The 17,389-nt window shown below is 40.1% G+C and overlaps 1 protein-coding gene across 1 annotated transcript in view; it reads right to left on the minus strand.

Annotated features, from left to right (window-relative positions):
* Positions 1-5,076: 5,076 nt before the first annotated feature.
* The window catches only part of PPM1L (protein phosphatase, Mg2+/Mn2+ dependent 1L), a 330,002-nt gene continuing 317,689 nt past the window's right edge, over positions 5,077-17,389 (minus strand). Inside the window, exon 4 of the mRNA XM_023223353.1 lies at positions 5,077-14,694. Coding sequence (XP_023079121.1) covers positions 14,348-14,694 — 347 coding nt within the window. The 3' untranslated portion in view covers positions 5,077-14,347. The remainder of the gene's footprint in view (positions 14,695-17,389) is intronic.

Genomic DNA, 17,389 nt, shown 5'->3' on the forward strand with positions numbered 1-17,389 from the left:
ACCTCTTCACTGCCAGTTGTATAAAAAAGTACAGCACATTCAGTTATGTACAGTATGTAATACTGATAATGACAATAAATGACACTGGTTTGTGTATTTACTTTTTATCATTATTTTAGAGTGTTCTCTTCCTGCTTATTTAAAAAAAAAAAATGTTAAGTCTGATACAGTCTTGGGCAGGTCCTTCAGGAGGTATTCCAGAAGAAAGCATTGTTATCATAGGAGATGACAGCTCCTTTCATGCTATTGCCCCTGAAGACCTTCCAGTGAGACAAGATGTGGTGATGGAAGACAGTGATACTGATGATCCTGACCCTGTGGACCTAGGCTAATGTGTGTGCTTGTGTCTTAGTTGTTAACAAAGTTTAAAAAGTAAAGTTTAAAATAGGAAAAAGCTTATAGACTAAGGATATAAAGAATATTTTTGTACAGTTTTACAAGATATTTGTGTTTTCAATTTAAGCTAAGTGTTATTACAAAAGAGTCAGAGTTTAGAAGTCTGTAAAGTTACGGTGATGCCTTAATTTTTTTGGGGGGGGGGGGCTGAAGAAAGAAAATTTTTAAATGAATTTAGTGTGGCCTACTTTAAGTGTGCCGTGTTTGTAAAGTCTACAGTAGTGCACAGTAATGTTCGAGGCCTTCACATTCACCCACCACTCACTCAGTGACTCAAACAGAGCAACTTCCACCCCTGCAAGCTCTGTTCGTGGTAAGTGCCCTCCCTATGCAGGTGTACTATTTTTTATCTTTTATACTGTTTGGTGTTTTTACTGTGCTTTTTCTATTTTAGATACACCAATACCATTGTGTGACGGTTTCCAACAGTAAGTATTCAGTACAGTAACATGCTGTACAGGTTGGTAGCCTAGAAGCAATAGGCTCTACCAGGTAGTAGCCTAGGTATATAGTAGGCTATACCATCTAGGTTTGTGCAAGTATACTCTGTAATGTTTGCACAACAACAAAATCACCTGACAAATTTCTCTACAATGTATCTCCATTGTTAAGTGCCACATTTCTGTACATCGATGTTGGGGAAGCTAACTCAAAACATTTCTAGAGAGAACTTTTAACACACAAAAAAAATTCCCTTTCACTTTTAGAAAAGACAAAAACCACCAAAATGTGAATAATTGCCAAGTTTCAGAAGATTGTTTCTTCTGAACTGAAGGTTGGTGTCTAAAAGAACCTGCAAAGTTAAATGATTAGGAAAACATTAAGAGATTGGATCATTATTTTTTTTTTTTTAACTATATTTCTTAATAAGCTTTCAGGAAGTAAATATTAACTGTGTTATTAAAATCATGACCTGGTGTTTAACCAAATCAGCAGCTTTAAAAATTTGAACTCATATATAACAACGTTTAATACTGGGGCTTTTCCTTGCGGTGATTTGGTCCCATCTGCCTTAGCCCTGCCATCCCCATAGTTTCACACACCCTCTGCCTCACTTGCTTTCCTTGTCTGCAAGTGTTGAGTTTGTGACTTAGCACATTAGTTAGCTTTGCTAAGGGTCACAAATGCTACAGTAACACCCAAATCTCAGACTTGATGACAACCAAATGTTTTCACTCACATTGCATGGCAGTGGTTGGCTGCAACCCTGCTCCATGTGTCTTTCATTCCAGGATCCAGGCTGATGGGCAGCCCGTTTGGAACATGCTGTTCTTACAGAAGGAAATTAAAAAGCTGGTGGAAGCACAGTAGCATATATTAATACATCCACTGGCTGAGATGAATCCCTTGCCAAGCCCAGTGTCACTGAGGTGGGGAAGTACATTTCTCTTGCAGGAAGTAACTGCAAGTGGTGTTGCAGCATGCAGGAATGTGTTCTTCCGCAGGATGAGGTATGAAAACCAGTGCAGTCGTACTGTGAGCTGCCACACTCAGTGTCTGAAAGGGAGAGGGAGCCTTCAGACAATGCCAGACAACTCTGCAACAGACCCCGATTTAGGCCCTGTAAACCTGCAGAAACAGAAATAAAAATTTTTGCCTAATGCTACCAACTTTGAGGGTGGTTTCTAATGATGATAATTAAAACATTTCTCACCAGGGAAATTTCCCATTGTCTGTGGCCCTGGGGCCAAGCCTTCTTTCCTCACATCTGGCCCCTCCTCCATACATGCCAGGCCTTATCCCAGCTTGAGATTATCGACGAGTAATTTCCAAAACTCCTTTCCACTTAGCCCTCTTTCTGTTTCCACTTTCTCCTTTCAGACCATGTGGGAAGCAAGGCAGAAGTGAATGCTGCTAATATTTCTCCCCTGACCACCCCCCCCCCAAAAAAATCAAGGCATTTCCCAGATAAAAGGAAGTCAACTTCTCTAAAAATAAGTTGTGCCATTCTCTTAAAAGGTTGCAGCAGCTGCAGTGACAGTTCTAAATGCCACTCTTCCCTCTCTTGCAACATATGTACAAACTGTACAGAAACAGGATGAAAATAGAACAAAATTTGAACAGAAAATGCCTCAAAGATTTCTTCCTACTTTAAAAGTACCTTTTATTATTTCATTCTCAATGAGGATAAATCATTTTTATAACACAGATGTTTTAAATATATTAACAAATTTAGGTAAAGATAAAAAGTGACATCAAAATGTCACAAGCAAAGACTGCTGGGGTGCAGGCCAAATGCTGTGTTTGCCGCTGAGCCCCCCGCCTCGCGTGCCCACCATCCCGCTTCTGTGCAGGCAGGGGCTGCCTCCCACCTCAGTCTCTTGTGGTGTTTAAGCCAGGGTCTCACTGTGTCACTCAGGCTGGAATACAGTGGCATGATCATAGCTTACTACAGCCTCAGGCTTTTGGGTCCAAGTGATCCTCCCACCTCAGCACCCCCCAAGTAGCTGAGATTATAGGCGTGTGCCACCACACCTGGCCAATTTTTCAAAAACTGTAGAGATAGGGCTTACTATGTTGCTCAGGCTGCCACCGCTCTTTACCAGCCTTTCTTGCTTCTCATGTTTTGACATGTGAACCAATCCCAGCCAGTGGGACTCCAGGCAATGTGTGCTGGTGGGCTTCTGGGCTTTCTAATAAAGATAAAGTATCCTTTTCTTTGGCCAGATGTTATGTCTGCAATGATGGTATCTGAAGCAACCATGTGGATCCCATGAGAACAGCCTAAAGGCCAGGGCAGTGGCTGAGATGGAGAGCCTGGCTCTTGATGACATCGTTGGGCCACTGAACCAACCCTGTGACCACAGACTTCTTGCCCTTGCATATGTGAGTTAACCACCAGGGTGGGTGCCATAGTCTGTTACAGCTGAGGACATCCAACTGTAGGAACATAAACAGTTTTCCCCTTCCTAAGGATCTGGGCCAATGATGAGCGGGGCTGATGTGAAGAGGTAAATCCAATTTCCTGTGAGGCAGACAGAAAGCAGCTTGTCCATGTCGTGGGAGCTCTATGCTCTGGGATGCATCTTGGTGGAGAATGGAGCCCAGCCTGGATGAGCAGCCCACACTGATGGACTGGAGATACCAGAAATAAAAAATGCCTTCTCTTCCTTGCTCCTCAATAAGTGATTGCCTTCCATTTCAGGCAGTAGAGTCTGAATTCCCATCTGCTGGGAGCACAGAAAGGGGCACAGCATCCTGTTTACAAACTTGAAGAGTCTACACATCTCTCACTAATGAAGCCATCACAGTCTGGAGCCAGATCTTCCCATTTGAATGAGGAGAGAGAACAGAGTCACATTTGCTTGCCTTTTACTGCTTACTGACTGAATAACATCAGGGAAGGTTTACTTTATGAACCTGGCACAAAGTAGGTTCTGGGCCTGATGTTAACAACATTCACTCTGCCCTCTTCACAAATGAAAAGGTGGAACATTTCTGACTTCTAGTAAATTCACATTGCAATGACTTTCTCTGGACACAGATCTTGCAGTTCTCCCATCCCTCAAGGCTGCTGTGATTAATTTATTTTAAAAAGTCTTTCACAGTTTCAGGAGAAGAACAGTTGAAAAGCTCTAGGTAGAGGTTAATTTGGTGTTCACAAATCAAGTGATAGTCCACTCTCTCATAGCTCAATAGTAGGATTAGGAGAGTAACTTCACTTTTGTATTGAATCCCTTTTTATTGTACCTTTAACAACTTTTGCACTTCCTTTTTTTTTCCTCCTTCAGTGAACCTTAGCATATAAATAAGATAATTTTTTTAAAAAGTATTTTATATGTAGACATGAACTTTTATATTTCTCAGACTTAAATTTGAAAGCAGGTAGAGTAGGCAGTTGTTTTGCATGCTTAACTCCTTTTCTTTCCCTTTTTTTTTAAAAAAAATATTTTATTCTTTTTAAGAGATTGGGGTCTCACTGTGTTGACCAGGCTGGTCTCAAACTCCTGAGCTCAAGTGATCCTCCTGCCTTGGCCTCCCAAAGTATAGTTATTACAGGTGAGACCCACTATGTCTGGCCCCAACCTTTTCTAGAAAATTCTGAAATTGTCTAATCCACGAACTCCATCTGCATGATTAATGCAAGTCACCATGTTACTACTATATGGCCCAAGCCATGAGTACTACTGACTCTTCAGAGCCTAGAATCCTGGAGAGAGTTTATCTCTATTTCATTCTGTCTCCAAATTTTACAGTGTTTCTTCCTGCATCTTGTGAAAACCTTTGCAGATGGATATTATTTTCTGAACACTTTTCTCGGAGCTGCATCATGCTGTGTTGCTGGAGTCTATCATCTATGTATAATGTAACCCGTGTTACCTGATAGTAATTACTATAAACTTTGTCGATGCATTACTATGAAGAGGGGTAAAAATTGTGTTAGGTTTACAATAAACATTTTTTGTTGCATACATTGTATACATGTTTATAAATTGCCTTGTTTTGAACCAGAGCCAGGCTTATTCCCATTCCAAATGAAAGCACCAAAGTCTCAAAACCTGCCTCTTGCTTCCGTTATGCTTTGGTCTTATCCTCCACCCATGAATTGTTTCTTTGCTTTCCACATAGAACCCCAACTCAAGCTATTCCAACTCAGAAGCATAGAGAAATTATAAAATTCAAGAACAGATATTAGAATGGAAAATGAGTTTAACTTAAAAGAATACCAACAGTCTCAGGTTTAAAGTCTAACAACTTTCTGTGTTTATTTTTGCTTTAATCTTGTCATCATGGGTAAATTTTTAGCTGTTCATTTTTATACAACAACACAGGATCAGAGATAGCATGAACACATTAGTCTCTACAAGGCTAATTCTACCCCAGCATCCATCAAAGCGACCTAAATAACACGCCATGCATCTTGAGTGACGTGCACTGCCATATACTCTGAGCTCTACTACAGGTAATGTTACACCAAATTGACGGTGTAACTGTGTTTCAAATGTCTCTTAGAGACAAATACAGAACAGTAGGTAAAATAACCCTGAAGACTTCCAAGAGTAATGAGGTTTCACCAAGGCTTGTTGTGTTTATCGTGGACAGTTTTCAGGAAATAACTTACCAGAAAGCCTGATTGATTTGACAGTCATTTTGACCTGTGATTTATTTATTAAATACAGTTTCAAGATTCCTAAAATAAAGTATTCCTAATAGATTGTAGATCCTGTATCTTTTTATAAGCAAATAACCCCTTGTGATTTTTAAAGTTGCAAGAAAATGCTGATGGAAAAATTTTCATGATGTTGAAATAGGTATAAATAGAAGCTTATACAAAGCCACTGTCTCAACATCACCAGGATAAGAGATAAGAACTTCTGAGACATTATACTGTTTCCCAAAAAAAAACACTACTCAGTTTTTTTTCCTTCCCCTTTTTCTCTCCCCACCCTGTGCTTTCCTCCTTTCCATCCCTAATAACTGAGTTCCACCTATGGTTTTAATCTTACTAAATCAGAAATTGGCTTGGTTTCATTTGAATTTCCTTTTATATGTGCTCATGATTAAAAACAACAAAAACCCTGCTTTTGATCACAACAAGATCTTTACCATCTCTAACCATTCCTTCTCTAGTATATGAAGTATATGAATTATTCCAATTCAATAGAATTCTAATGCAATTTGGCAATAACTAGTGTTTGGATTTAAAAAGCCATCGGCATAAACAGAAAGAGATGTTTAGGAGAAATGAGCAGGCAAGCAAATAATTTAGAAAGAAGTGATGGTTTCTGTGGTTAAAAATAAAAGTCTGGGATTTAGTTTTTCTTTGCCATACAGAAAACAGATGTTGCTATTTTTGTTCAAAATACAAAACTTAAATTCCATGCTTAGACTCTGGAATGTGTAAAGTAACTATGGATACCAAATTTATGATTTAAAAAAACTGACATTTAATCTGTTCATATTTGAAATCGGGAAATAATTGTGCTCCTGAAATGTTAACTTTCTATATAACAGATTCACTGATTTATACAGGAACACTGTATAAATCTTCTAAAACACCGTATAGAATCTTCAGGAATACTGAAGATACTCTCAGTTCAGGGCTCTCTTTGGGGGCATAAGGTTATTACACTATATAGTCTCTTGGGAACAAAAATAAACATAGGCCATGGAGAGATGTTCTTGCTCCTCCTTTTTCTCCTTTCTATAACCCGTTTATTCCCCCAGAATGATCCTGAGAGAGAGACAACCTGGCTTTCACCAGCCTACTGCTGTGCCCTTGCACCGCTGCTGGCCTACTTGGGTGGAGGCTTCCAGTGGCACCCTCCACTGGGACACTCCTACCCCCGATCCTGGTCCCCAGAGGCTCCATGTCTCACTTCCCACCCCATCCTTGGGAAACTAGGTGAGTTAGTAAAATGGAGTAATTGTCTTCTGCAGTTTGCTTTAGTGTGGGCAAGAAATTCCCAATCTCGTATCATTTACTTTTATATGTGAGAAATAATTATTCTAATTCTGCCCTGTCCAAACAAATCTATGCCCATTGGAAGAAATCATGAAGATAACAGTTTTCATCCCATTGGGTCAATATTGAGTGTTACAATCTCTCTGAGGCCCCCACTAGGATGTAAGCCCCAAGAGGGCAGTGATGGCGCCTGAGTGCTCACCAATGGATACATTCACTCAGACACAGTCACTGCCTGGCAAGTAGTAGATGCTCACACACACAAAGAAATTAAAAAAGGAAAGAATAAAATATACAAGCACACTTATAGCAATAATAGTGACTTCCCCAATGTAATATGTTCATAAGATTGATCAATCTGTTATAAATGCTTCTATTTTTAAGAAAAAAACTCATGCATTTTCCTTATACAAATTATGTGAGCAGAGTTTACATTGGGGTCTTTTGGAATGAACTGTTTAATTACTATTTTCCAGGTTTGTCAGAATAATCATTTATCTGAACCCACTAAAATTTCTATTTGTGTCTCTCTCTTTTTTTTCTTTTTCCTGGCTGCCCATGAGAATTCTGAGACGTTATCAAATAGACTTCAGTTCTGTGACCTGAATTGCAGTTGTGTAAGTGCTCTAAATAAAAATCATTTGCTTTAGTAATTGAAGAGTAAACTTAAAGACAGTATTGTAGATGTTAATATTTCAATGTGAACATGTAATAAATTAAAAAGAACAAACACTGCTTTCTAGAATGGAAGCAAAAGTTATGGGTTTCTCCATGGTCATATTTTATTCATTATTCTACTTTCTGCACACTGTATATGCTTGAGGTAAAACAATAATCAAGATGATAAATACATAAAGACCGTTAGTTGTAGTCTGGGGGCCCAAATAAGAGTAGTATTGTGGCTTAATGTCCCATGGTTCTAGCTTTTCTCCACACAGCAGGATTTAGACATTTTCATTACTAAACGAAGAAGTCACCATTTGTCCTAAGATATACTAAGACAAATGGGAATTTAAAACTTATACAAAAGACATCTTTTTCTTGGGTTAGAGATGTCTAGTACATCATTTCTACAGCATTAATTTTTTTAATTATATTGATTAGAAAACTAAGAAGCAGGAATATCAGATCACTCTGTGGTTTGTTTCTGTGAAATTGTTGTAAATTGAGTACTCACTAGTATTCATGGTGGCAGTTGCAAAATTACCAGTATGTTAAAACTCGCTCGCAGTTGTAGCTGTGACTGTTTATCTGACTTCAGTTTTATCGTCCATGATTTGGAACGTGAACGGAACCTAGGACAGTTAAGGTGTTGAGGACAGCAATAAATGAGACCTCATGTATCCATTTTCATCAGAAAAAAATGGAATAGGGATTGCAATTTTACTAACTTCACAAATAACCGAGAATGTTATTTGTTATCACTTCAATATTATCTCCTTCACTAAGAGCATAAGTACAGAAAGCATAATTTGTGATGTAATAAACTATAACACCTTCTTTTCTTAATTTAAAATATTTCCTTTTATATTTCCCTTGATTTGGGCTTCTGTATTTTCTTAAAAATGCTTTCCTTTACATTCTAATTTTGACCACACTGGAAACTGATTTTACAATTTTTTTTTATTAAAAAGTGTTCCAAACTGTTTTTCTTAAATGTGATTCTGCTGGTGCCATCAGTCCTACAAAAGGAAGCTTTAAAATTAAAATGCTGTCTTCATTAACAAATAAGCAAAGCATTAACCAATACTCTTAAGAGAGAAGCCCATTTTATGAATGGTGAAAAGTGGTAACTGCCTTTTCTTGATCTATGTGCAGGTGTCAGAAATTACTATTAAACCCAACCTGTACATAGTAAAAATCTGATAATCCACATTTCTTATAAGCTACTTTTTACATTTTTAATGTCTGGGTATCCTAAAGGGGTTTTCCCCTGATACCTGACTATTACGTCCATCTTTGCTTCTGCATGAACACATTTTACAGCATGAATTATCTAATTAATATAGAAATATTTTGAGATAATGCATGATTTCTTATTTAACTTATGAACTGCCTCATGGCAAAAGGTAATGAGAGCTGATACAATCCTTCTCCTGAAGTGGCAGTGAGTAACCCAGGCAGGTTTTGCTCTGGGTCACTCAACCCTCTCTCCACCACAATCTGCCACCAGTGCCTTCACAGTAATCTGCTTGTGCTCAATGTCCTTGGAGGTTTTTGAGATTAACTTGGATTTGGCAAATGTTAGGTGGGATTTTGTGTTTAAATAATGCAAGATTATAGGACTTCAAGAATAAATGAAACCATATCTCTAAATACAATCTATACCTTTTCTGCATGCTTGCTTTTTAGTGGAGCTTTGAACAGTGAAACTATGTGTGATGATTTGTTAAAATGAATAGTTACTACATGCTGTCCTCAAAGTCCTTAACTTGGATTTATTAAAGCAATTGTACATATGATGCTGTGGTTATTACTAAACACATAAAAATTATCAATAATCAACCCCACCCTCAATAGTTTGCTGTTCAACCGTGATAAAAATAACAAATAGACAAAGCATTAACATTACTAAGGATCAGCAAACAAATTTACATGTTAGAAAAAATGTTTAGAAATGCATCTAATGGAAGCCTCATGGTTTTTCCTTTTCTGTGATTTTCTATATATTTTTAAATATCACATAGTAATGAAATATAAAAATATTCATTTTGATTCAACCTGAAAAGCAAAGGTAACTGCAAAAAAGCAATGGAAAGATCTTGGAATGAATTTGAGACATATCTAGCTATGGCAGGGCTCTTGCTCATTATTCATATAAAAGAAAGGGATGGCTGGGCGTGGTGGCTCACACCTGTAATCCCAGCACTTTGGGAGGCTGAGGCGGGCAGATCACGAGGTCAGGAGATTGAGATCATCCTGGTTAACACGGTGAAACCCCGTCTCTACTAAAAATACAAAAAATTAGCCAGTCATAGTGGTGGGCGCCTGCTGCTCGGGAGGCTGAGGCTGAGGCAGGAGAATGGCGTGTACCTGGGAGGCAGAGCTTGCAGTGAGCAGAGATTGCACCACTGCACTCTAGCCTGGGCGACAGAGCGAGACTCTGTCTCAAAAAAAAAGGATGATGTTTAGAGCTTTCAGTAGGATTGTTCTGCTATCAATATGAGGCTGCTGTTGGTCATATTAAGTCATACTACTTCTTAACACTGCTTTTATTAACAAGTCAGCTTCGTATATGAAAGGCTCATGCGTCTAAGTTGCAAATTGTACTGCTACTACTAAGAGTCAGCATGAATGAAACCACAGCAATATTTCAATATACCAGAATTTCCCAAAGAGCGTTCTTTAGAACACCAGTTCCTTGCAATGTTACTAGGTGCTACTCAAAAAAGTTTCTGTGGTCAAATTAATCTGGAAAACACTGGGCTAACTGACAGTAGATATTTGTTGTGTTTTTCTCTCCCCTGCAGGACATTTAAATTAGAGCCTTAGATATGTTCATGTTATAACTTTCTAAGATGGTATGTGTTTTCCAAACTTATTTGATCCTGGAACCCTATATTTAGAAGAGCATCTTTGGAACTTGTGTCCTTTGGGAAACACTGGATTCTATTATTTCTACAGCTAACTATCTCAAAAGTCTAGATATCAATGACTTAATCCAGAGGCAATTAAACAGCCATGGTATCTAACAGTCATGTCATTTCTCCAGAGCTGGATGACGAATGCTGGTGTGACATGCTAAGGCAATTTTGGGGGACTGTTAGGGGATGAACAGTCTAGTGGTGGGTCAAAAGGAGGAAAAAATTTCTGAAATGATTGGAAAAGTTTTATACAAAGTATCTATTCCTATACTTTCTGATATACAATGATATGCTGCCTTTTCTAAACACAGACCTTTCATTGACACAGTTGCAAGAGAGATCTGGCAACAACTTAGAGTACAAAAAAAATCAGGAAAATCAAAGTACTCCTTGATACACAAGTTCCTTGCAGTGTTACTAGGTGCTACTCAAAAAAGTTTCTGTGGTCAAATTAAACACAAAGGAAATTAAACTCAAAGGAAACAATGGAGTCAATTTCCTAGAATCCAACAGTGGAATCAGTTTCCTAGAATCACTTCAGATTAAATTGAAATGATGATGCTATGACTCTCATGCAATCCTCTTTGCCATTTACCCAAAATGATGTAATAATTACACTTGTATGAAATAAGGCCTGTTTTAAATTATCCAGCTTGCATCCTTCACTATAACACTCTCTGTGTAATACTCTTATGACATATACAAGATTCAAGAAGCCAATACCTCAATCCACAGCAAGGAATAAAATGCAGCCACTGGTTACCACTAATATGTACATATGTACACAGATATGTCACATTAGAACTGCAATTCAGAGTTAATTGCCTTGCGGCAAGTTGGTCATATAAAATAAATGCAGGTCTTGGGAACAGCTTTGGAGCTTTCTATATAAGTATTGTTTATTCCTATGATGAAAGAATTGTAAATACAATTAATTTTTTTAAAAATTTCCCTAGCTGTCCCTCCCCCAACCTATGTTAAGAGTACAAATTGCCAGTGGAGCAGCAGCAGAGCACTGCATTAATGGAGACCTGGGCCTGGCACTCTGCTGGGGTCTCATAAGCACATGGCCATTCCCATCTTCATTTCTAAAAGACTGTAAAACCATCCCAAAATTTGGCACCATGGGGACTATTGGCAATTCGAACACGAGCTAGCAAGGGAGTCTAGGAAGCCTTGGGTGATAATTCCAAAGCTTTGGCAGTGCTGCTTAGGGAAGCTTCACATGCAGACATCTCAAATCAATTTCCCTAATGGCTAGATTCAGCATTCCCGGGTCCCTGGGGAGCAGCCAGTGTGCTACAGGGCACCCCGGGAGTGATGTCTGCAAATCCCCAACAGCTGGAAAAGGGCTAGAGAGAGAGAGCTAGCCCTCTCGAGAGAGCTCCAGAAGGAAGAGAACAAAATACTCTGATTTTAGATATAACTATCCTAATGATTAATGAAACTGCTACAGTTTTGCCTAGAACTTCTATCTTTTAAAAATCTACAAGCCATAGTAGGGGGGAAAGGCAGTAATGGGAGTAGGATATATACACTCTATTCAGTTAACATTAGAAATGAATTAATTGCACAAAGCAAAATTTAGAAGACGCCTTGTGAACCTCAATTAGAGAGAAAGTTATGTAACTCGTGCACTCAGCACCATCTATTAAGAAATTCTGCAGGGCACGTAACCACTGATTTACTAATTTAGTAGCTTTTCTTTTTCATCTTTATCGAAACACTGCTGCTTTCATTTTAGACAATAAAAATAACTGTGGAATTTAAAAATGTCTTTCCCTTGCTATTATATATTTTTGTGCTATGTTAAAAATAAAGAAAGAAAGTTGGCTATGGGCTGTAAAGTGCTGACACCATTGGTGCTGATTTCAGTTCGATGGTGGGTGGGGGCAACTCTCAGGAGTCAGAACGTCCTGAATCCCCAAGAAAACTCAGTCACCTGGCCTGGCCGTATCAGCACTGCTCACAGCCAGCATTTGTTTTCCACATTCCCTTTCCTGTCCCCCCACCCCAAATATTAATACACACATCCACATATTCAGTGTCTCTCCAGAAGCAAATGCTTAAATCTGAAATGGTGGCAGATATTTTGTACTAGAAGATTCTATGGCTAAAAAATAATAACCAAGGTTCTAACTGTAATGCTGGAAAATACAGTATACAAAAGTAAGCAAATCTCATGGGAAGTCATTAGCAATTCTCAGTGCAGTCAAAGAAAGATAAGGGCTTGGAGAAATCAAGATAGGTTGCAGCCCTCCAAATCCACAAGGCAATTTCTTCACTCTCTCGAGCTCTCTCCTGGACACGGCTTTGGGAAAGCTCTACAGCAGCAGGAGGGGAGAGGGCAGGGCTCCACGGGGAGGAGGTGTCCGGTGAATGTGGCCTATGGGAAGCTATAACCAGAAATGCCCACAGGGAAAAAAACAACACCAGGTGGATACAGAGGGGTGGGAGGCAACAAAAGTTCCGTTTGGCTGTTTGAGTCACCTTAGGCAAAGAGAGTGACCCGGCATTTTCTCTAAATGAACTTATAAAATACCAAGCTTGGAAAAATGATACATTAGTGATACAGGAAATGAAGAGCAGCAAGCCAGGCCCCTAAATAATTCTGGCCCACTTCTCAATATGGGTTCACGCTGGAATTCCCGACTTGCTGTGTTGCCACTGCCGGGTCCCTTTGCTGCCTCCCCTGCAGGGCTGCAGGCCACAGGGGGCAGTTTGTGTTTGCCTGGAGAAAGCTACCTGATGTGGATGGAGATTTGCAACCAAATGTTAAAGGCTGCTGCCTTTCCATTGTCAAGGAGAAGCTCATCCCAGTAGTTTCCCACCAAATCCCAAGCTGCAGTAGCTGGGAACTCTGTAGCTGGCTTCAAGGAGCACACATACAGTTATAGGCTGCTGCTTCTCAGAACACTGCCTGAAAGACACTTGAAAACCACTAGGAAAGGGGCAAGGAAAAACACAAGAACTGGCAGCTGGAGCTCAATTCAGGGTGGTAACCTCACCAGCTCACTCCTTTGTCGATGCAAACAGCTTACTTGCCAGGGAACACTGTGACTCATTCAGTATCATTTCCTTCATCTACTGCTGAAAATGGAAGGAATCATGGTATTGTGATTTGGTTTTTTCATTTTCCCTAACGTGGTTTCTTGGTCACGTAAGATGAAAAATCATGGTGTCTGTTTGTGAATTTAACAGCTGCCTATTACATATGGTAAGGACTAAGCAAAAGGTTAACGGTCATGCATGATTTGGATAAATGCACAAAGGCTGGTCAGGTGGTATACAAAGTCTATTTAACTAATAAAGGAAGCAAGGGAAAAGGATTATTTCTGCTGTGCAGGCAGTTGCCACTGGTCTCCCATCCTCTGCTTCTCGCAGTCCCCAAGAGCAGCCAAAATAATAAACCATTCCAAATCTGCTTCCAAGCTGCTACTGAGCAGAAAACATGGGCTTAGAAGGACAAAGCATTCTTAGGACAGCTCTGTCTCTTGGCAGAGGGTGTTGCCACGTCAGCCCCTGACCACTCACAGATGACGCAGTGGCCTGTCTCCTGCAGCACTGGGTGCGTGTCCTGTCTACTGTTCCAAAGAGAGGACACAACAGCTGATGCCTGGAGGACCCTGAACAGCATCTTGAAAAGAATCTTGAGGGAGACTAAATGGCACATATGCTATTCACTTCATATACATAACTCTACAGCTATTTATTTATATATTTTGGACACGGGATGAAAGAGTTGGGAAAACATGAAGAAACCATTTTCCAGCTTCTTAACTACATTGGCCAAGGGCACCCTCTGTTCATCGCTGCTTATAGACCTAAGACCACCAGGAAGAGGGGATTCCATGTCTGGGATGGATGATCCTAATTACAATTCCCACACTTTTCACTAAATTAAAAGAGACCAGTGTGTTGCAAGTCCTTTAGTCTAAGGCAGCTGAGACCCCTGAAGGGTTCACTGCTCTTCTGTTTTGCTGCTATTCCTGAACTTCACCACCATGACTGTTATATTGTCAGGGCAGCCTCTGTAAAATGACTGTAAAACTATGCTCTTGGCCCCAAAGTGAGGTTCATCCAAGCGCTCCTTGATGAATCGAACTGCTTCTTCATTGCTGAAGGCATCCCAGAGGCCATCTGATGCCAAGATCATGAACTCAGGCTGAAGCTTGTCCAGGTCAAAGGTCAGGATGTCTGGGTCTGGGATGACCACATTGAGATTTTTCAGCGGATAATCTCCCAGGGACCGAGACATGGCCAGGATTCCCTGGACCCTCCAAGAGCCATTGAAACTGATGAAACCACCTAGAAAGACAGGATGAGCGCATTAGTTTGACCAGCTGATATCTCACATACCCGAGATAGTCTAGGTGTGTGCGCAACAGGGTGACCTACTTCGTGTGAACTGGCCCGTGGACACGCCCCTTAACCCCATCACTCCGGGGACCCACTGCATGGCCTGGGGTTTCATACTCTACCAGTTGATCCTCATACCCTCATCCTGGCATCTTGAAGGATTTCAAGAATATATCAATAAGAGTACTGAAGGTAGGGGATACATATGGGGGAGGGCATTGGTTTTAACTTAACACCATGGTGGCTCAGTGATTGATAGTAGAGAGCGTGAGGGTAGGGATTCGAGGAGAGTGGCAAAGGAATGCTGAAAGGCAGGTGACAGGCATATACATCATTTGGCCTGAGGCCACCCTTAAGTGTGCCTATATAGATCTCAAAACAGCTCTGTCCCCCCAAATAGGATCAAGATTAAGAAAAAGCACATATTAGTGTAGTCACTAAAGGCTCAGGTAAGACTACTTGAATGTGATTCCTGGCTCTGTCTCTTCTAGCCATGTCTCACTTTGGATGAGAAACTGTTTCCTGATCCTTAGTCTCCCTGCCTGCAAAATAGAGACAGTATCTATTTTATTGGGTTGTTGAGAAATGAAGGTCTTATTCCACATAAGTCATTTGGCATTGGCCCTGAACATAATATATACTTAATAACTGTATCTATTATTTTTTTCTCCATTCACATATTTGTCAGATATTTACTAAATACCTACTCCATGGAAGGCAATGTGCAGGATATGAAGTTATACAAGATCCAGACCTTTCTTTAAAAAAGCAGACAGCCTGGCGGGAGAATTAAGTCACAAAAAGTAATAAATACAATAAGCACAAAGTGGTATTCTTCACGGTGAGACCAGTGTCTGCTAAATGCTGTAGGCAGATGGAGAAGGGAGGGATGATTCCCAGTTCTGATCATGAGGGAGTAATGAACATTAAAGGTGGGCTTTGAGTGATGGGTGAAACATCTATGGGCAGGATACATAGGAGGACATTCCAAGAAGTGTGGTCTAATAGGCAAGAGCATAAAACCCAGTCCTGGGATTCAACTGTAGTCTCACCATTCACTAGCTGTGTGTGCTTGGCCATGTAAGCCTCTGTGAAGTTCCAGTTTGTTGGTTACAAAATGAGAATAATATTATCAACCTCTTAAGACAGGCAAAGAGAAAGTGTATGCATAAAGTGCTAGGCTTTGCTCCCAGAACAGGGTGAGCACACAATAAATGACAGCTAATGTTGTTGGAAACAGTATAAGGAGTGGTGACAGAAAGTCCAACATGTATATGGCCCAGACTGGCTGGACCTTACTGTCATGCTAAGCAGGAGGGGGAAAGATGTCCTGAAAAGAGGCTGAGGCCAGAGAAAACACACATGAAGATGGTAAAACCAATCACTGTTTCTTAAGCCCTGTATAAAATATGCCCTTGATCAAATTATGTAAAAGAACAGAGAGGTTAGATTAACCACCTTGGAGACAGTGTCCAAATTTGCTTCCACAAAGAATCAATGTAGAGTGCAGGCGTGGGTAGTGGGTACGGCAGGGAAGAAGAGGAAGGATAAAATGGCCATGACATTTCAAAAGAGAGTACTGAATGGTAAGATGACATTTTCAGGTGTATTGTATACACATCCTTGCCTGTGCTGATGCAAGAGTGGGCTAACTGTACCTTAATTTCACAGCAGACTCTTACAGGGAGATGGTGTTTTGTAAGTGGGAAGCCAGCGAACTTTGCTCTTACTGCCTAGAGGTCATCAAAGTTTGATGGATGCTCCTAAAATATCATTTGTTCCATCCCATCAACAGAAAACCTGACCAATGCTTTCATTAAAAACTATTTTGCAACTCAAGCAGTCACTGAAGCAGGAGGTTGTAATAAAATTCAACACATTTTGACTTAACAGTATGGTTCCCTTCTGTGAAAACTAAAATGTTGATTAGGTTCATTGAATTCATTAACTGGGCAGAAGCTGACCTGTAGAGATCAATGTGCAGATTAACCCAGAGAGCAGGGGCCCATCCTGGTCAGAGACTAGTGTCTGTGAGCACCTCGCTTGCTCCCCTTTGACAGCTGGCCTGCTGCCTGGCACATCGTGAACAGCATACATCCTGCAGCTCTCAGTCTGAAAAGCGAAAGAATGCTTCCCTTCCATAGGTATAAAGGTATCCTCTGAAATCTAATTATGAAAATGTAATAATCAGCTGATAATGATCCTCCTTGTCATCATCCAAATGTCATTCTAGCAAGGCCCACACAGGCCACACTACTTAAAACTGCAACTCTCTGACACTCCCCTTACCTGCTTCTTGTCTTTCCATAGCAGTTACCACCTTGTAATACACTATATGAATGACTTATTTTTACTATTTTTTTTTTGTTGTTGTTAATGTCTACTTACTCCATTCCCCGCCCCCATGACAATTTCAGAATATAAGTTTCGTGAAAGCTTGGGAATGGGGCTTTGTTTTATCCCTAGCTCCTAGAATATTGAATAAACGAATGAATGAATGAATAAGGGGCCCCTCTACCCCTAACCTTGCTCTGAAATATTTACTTATACCAGGCACTAAGCCAGATGCTCAAGGTATAGAGATGAACAAAACCAAGTTCCTGTCTTCAAAGAGGTGACAGTCAGGAAGGCAAGGCAGATAGGA

This window comes from Piliocolobus tephrosceles, chromosome 2 (genome assembly GCF_002776525.5).
Source record: "Piliocolobus tephrosceles isolate RC106 chromosome 2, ASM277652v3, whole genome shotgun sequence".
NCBI lineage: Eukaryota > Metazoa > Chordata > Mammalia > Primates > Cercopithecidae > Piliocolobus > Piliocolobus tephrosceles.